We start from the raw sequence: 682 nt of genomic DNA, 5'->3' as shown, positions 1-682 counted from the left end.
GCTCGCATCGGGACGGCGCACCTCCACCCGCACCGCTGCTGCCCGTTTAAATGAGGGGCGCCCTCCGCACCTGGCACGGACACGCCGTAGACGTTCACCTGCTGCAGGAAGTCCACGAGTGACAACACGCCCTCCACCTCCCGCGTGGACACGTTCTCACCCTTCCATCTGCGGGGTGAGAGCAGGTGCTTGAGATCACGCCCCTGGTGACGAGGGGGCACAGCCCTTGACCACCAAGCCCCGCCCCTTGGAATGCGAAAGCCCCGCCTCTTTACTCGGCCTCCCTGTAGGATCTGAAAGCCCCGGTGGCCCCGCCCCCGAAATCTGAAAGCCCCGCCTCTTGGCCTCCCTGTAGGATCTGAAAGCCCCGGTGGCCCCGCCCCCGAAATCTGAAAGCCCCGCCTCTTGGCCTCCCTGTAGGATCTGAAAGCCCTGACGGCCCCTTCCCAAAAGCCCCGCCCCCGGGATCTGAAAACCCCGCCTCTTTACTCGGCCTCCCTGTAGGATCTGAAAGCCCTGGTGGCCCCGCCCCCGGAATGAAAAAGCTCGGCCTCCCTATAGGATCTGAAAGCCCCGCCTCTTGGCCTCCCTGTAGGATCTGAAAGCCCTGGAGGCCCCGCCCCCAAGCCCTGCCCCCGGAGTCTGAAAGCCCCGCCTCTTTACTCGGCCTCCCTCTAGGATC

General features: G+C 65.1%; 1 protein-coding gene across 1 annotated transcript in view; it reads right to left on the bottom strand.

The window, feature by feature from the left end:
• The window catches only part of SLC27A5 (solute carrier family 27 (fatty acid transporter), member 5), a 12,106-nt gene that overhangs the window by 877 nt on the left and 10,547 nt on the right, over window positions 1-682 (bottom strand). The window contains exon 8 of the mRNA XM_014543551.1: window positions 36-168. Coding sequence (XP_014399037.1) covers window positions 36-168 — 133 coding nt within the window. The remainder of the gene's footprint in view (window positions 1-35; window positions 169-682) is intronic.

This window comes from Myotis brandtii, unplaced genomic scaffold (genome assembly GCF_000412655.1).
Source record: "Myotis brandtii unplaced genomic scaffold, ASM41265v1 scaffold1094, whole genome shotgun sequence".
In the NCBI taxonomy this organism is placed as follows: domain Eukaryota; kingdom Metazoa; phylum Chordata; class Mammalia; order Chiroptera; family Vespertilionidae; genus Myotis; species Myotis brandtii.
The sequence above is the reverse complement of the archived record's forward strand: the minus strand, read 5'-3'. Positions and strand labels throughout refer to the sequence as shown.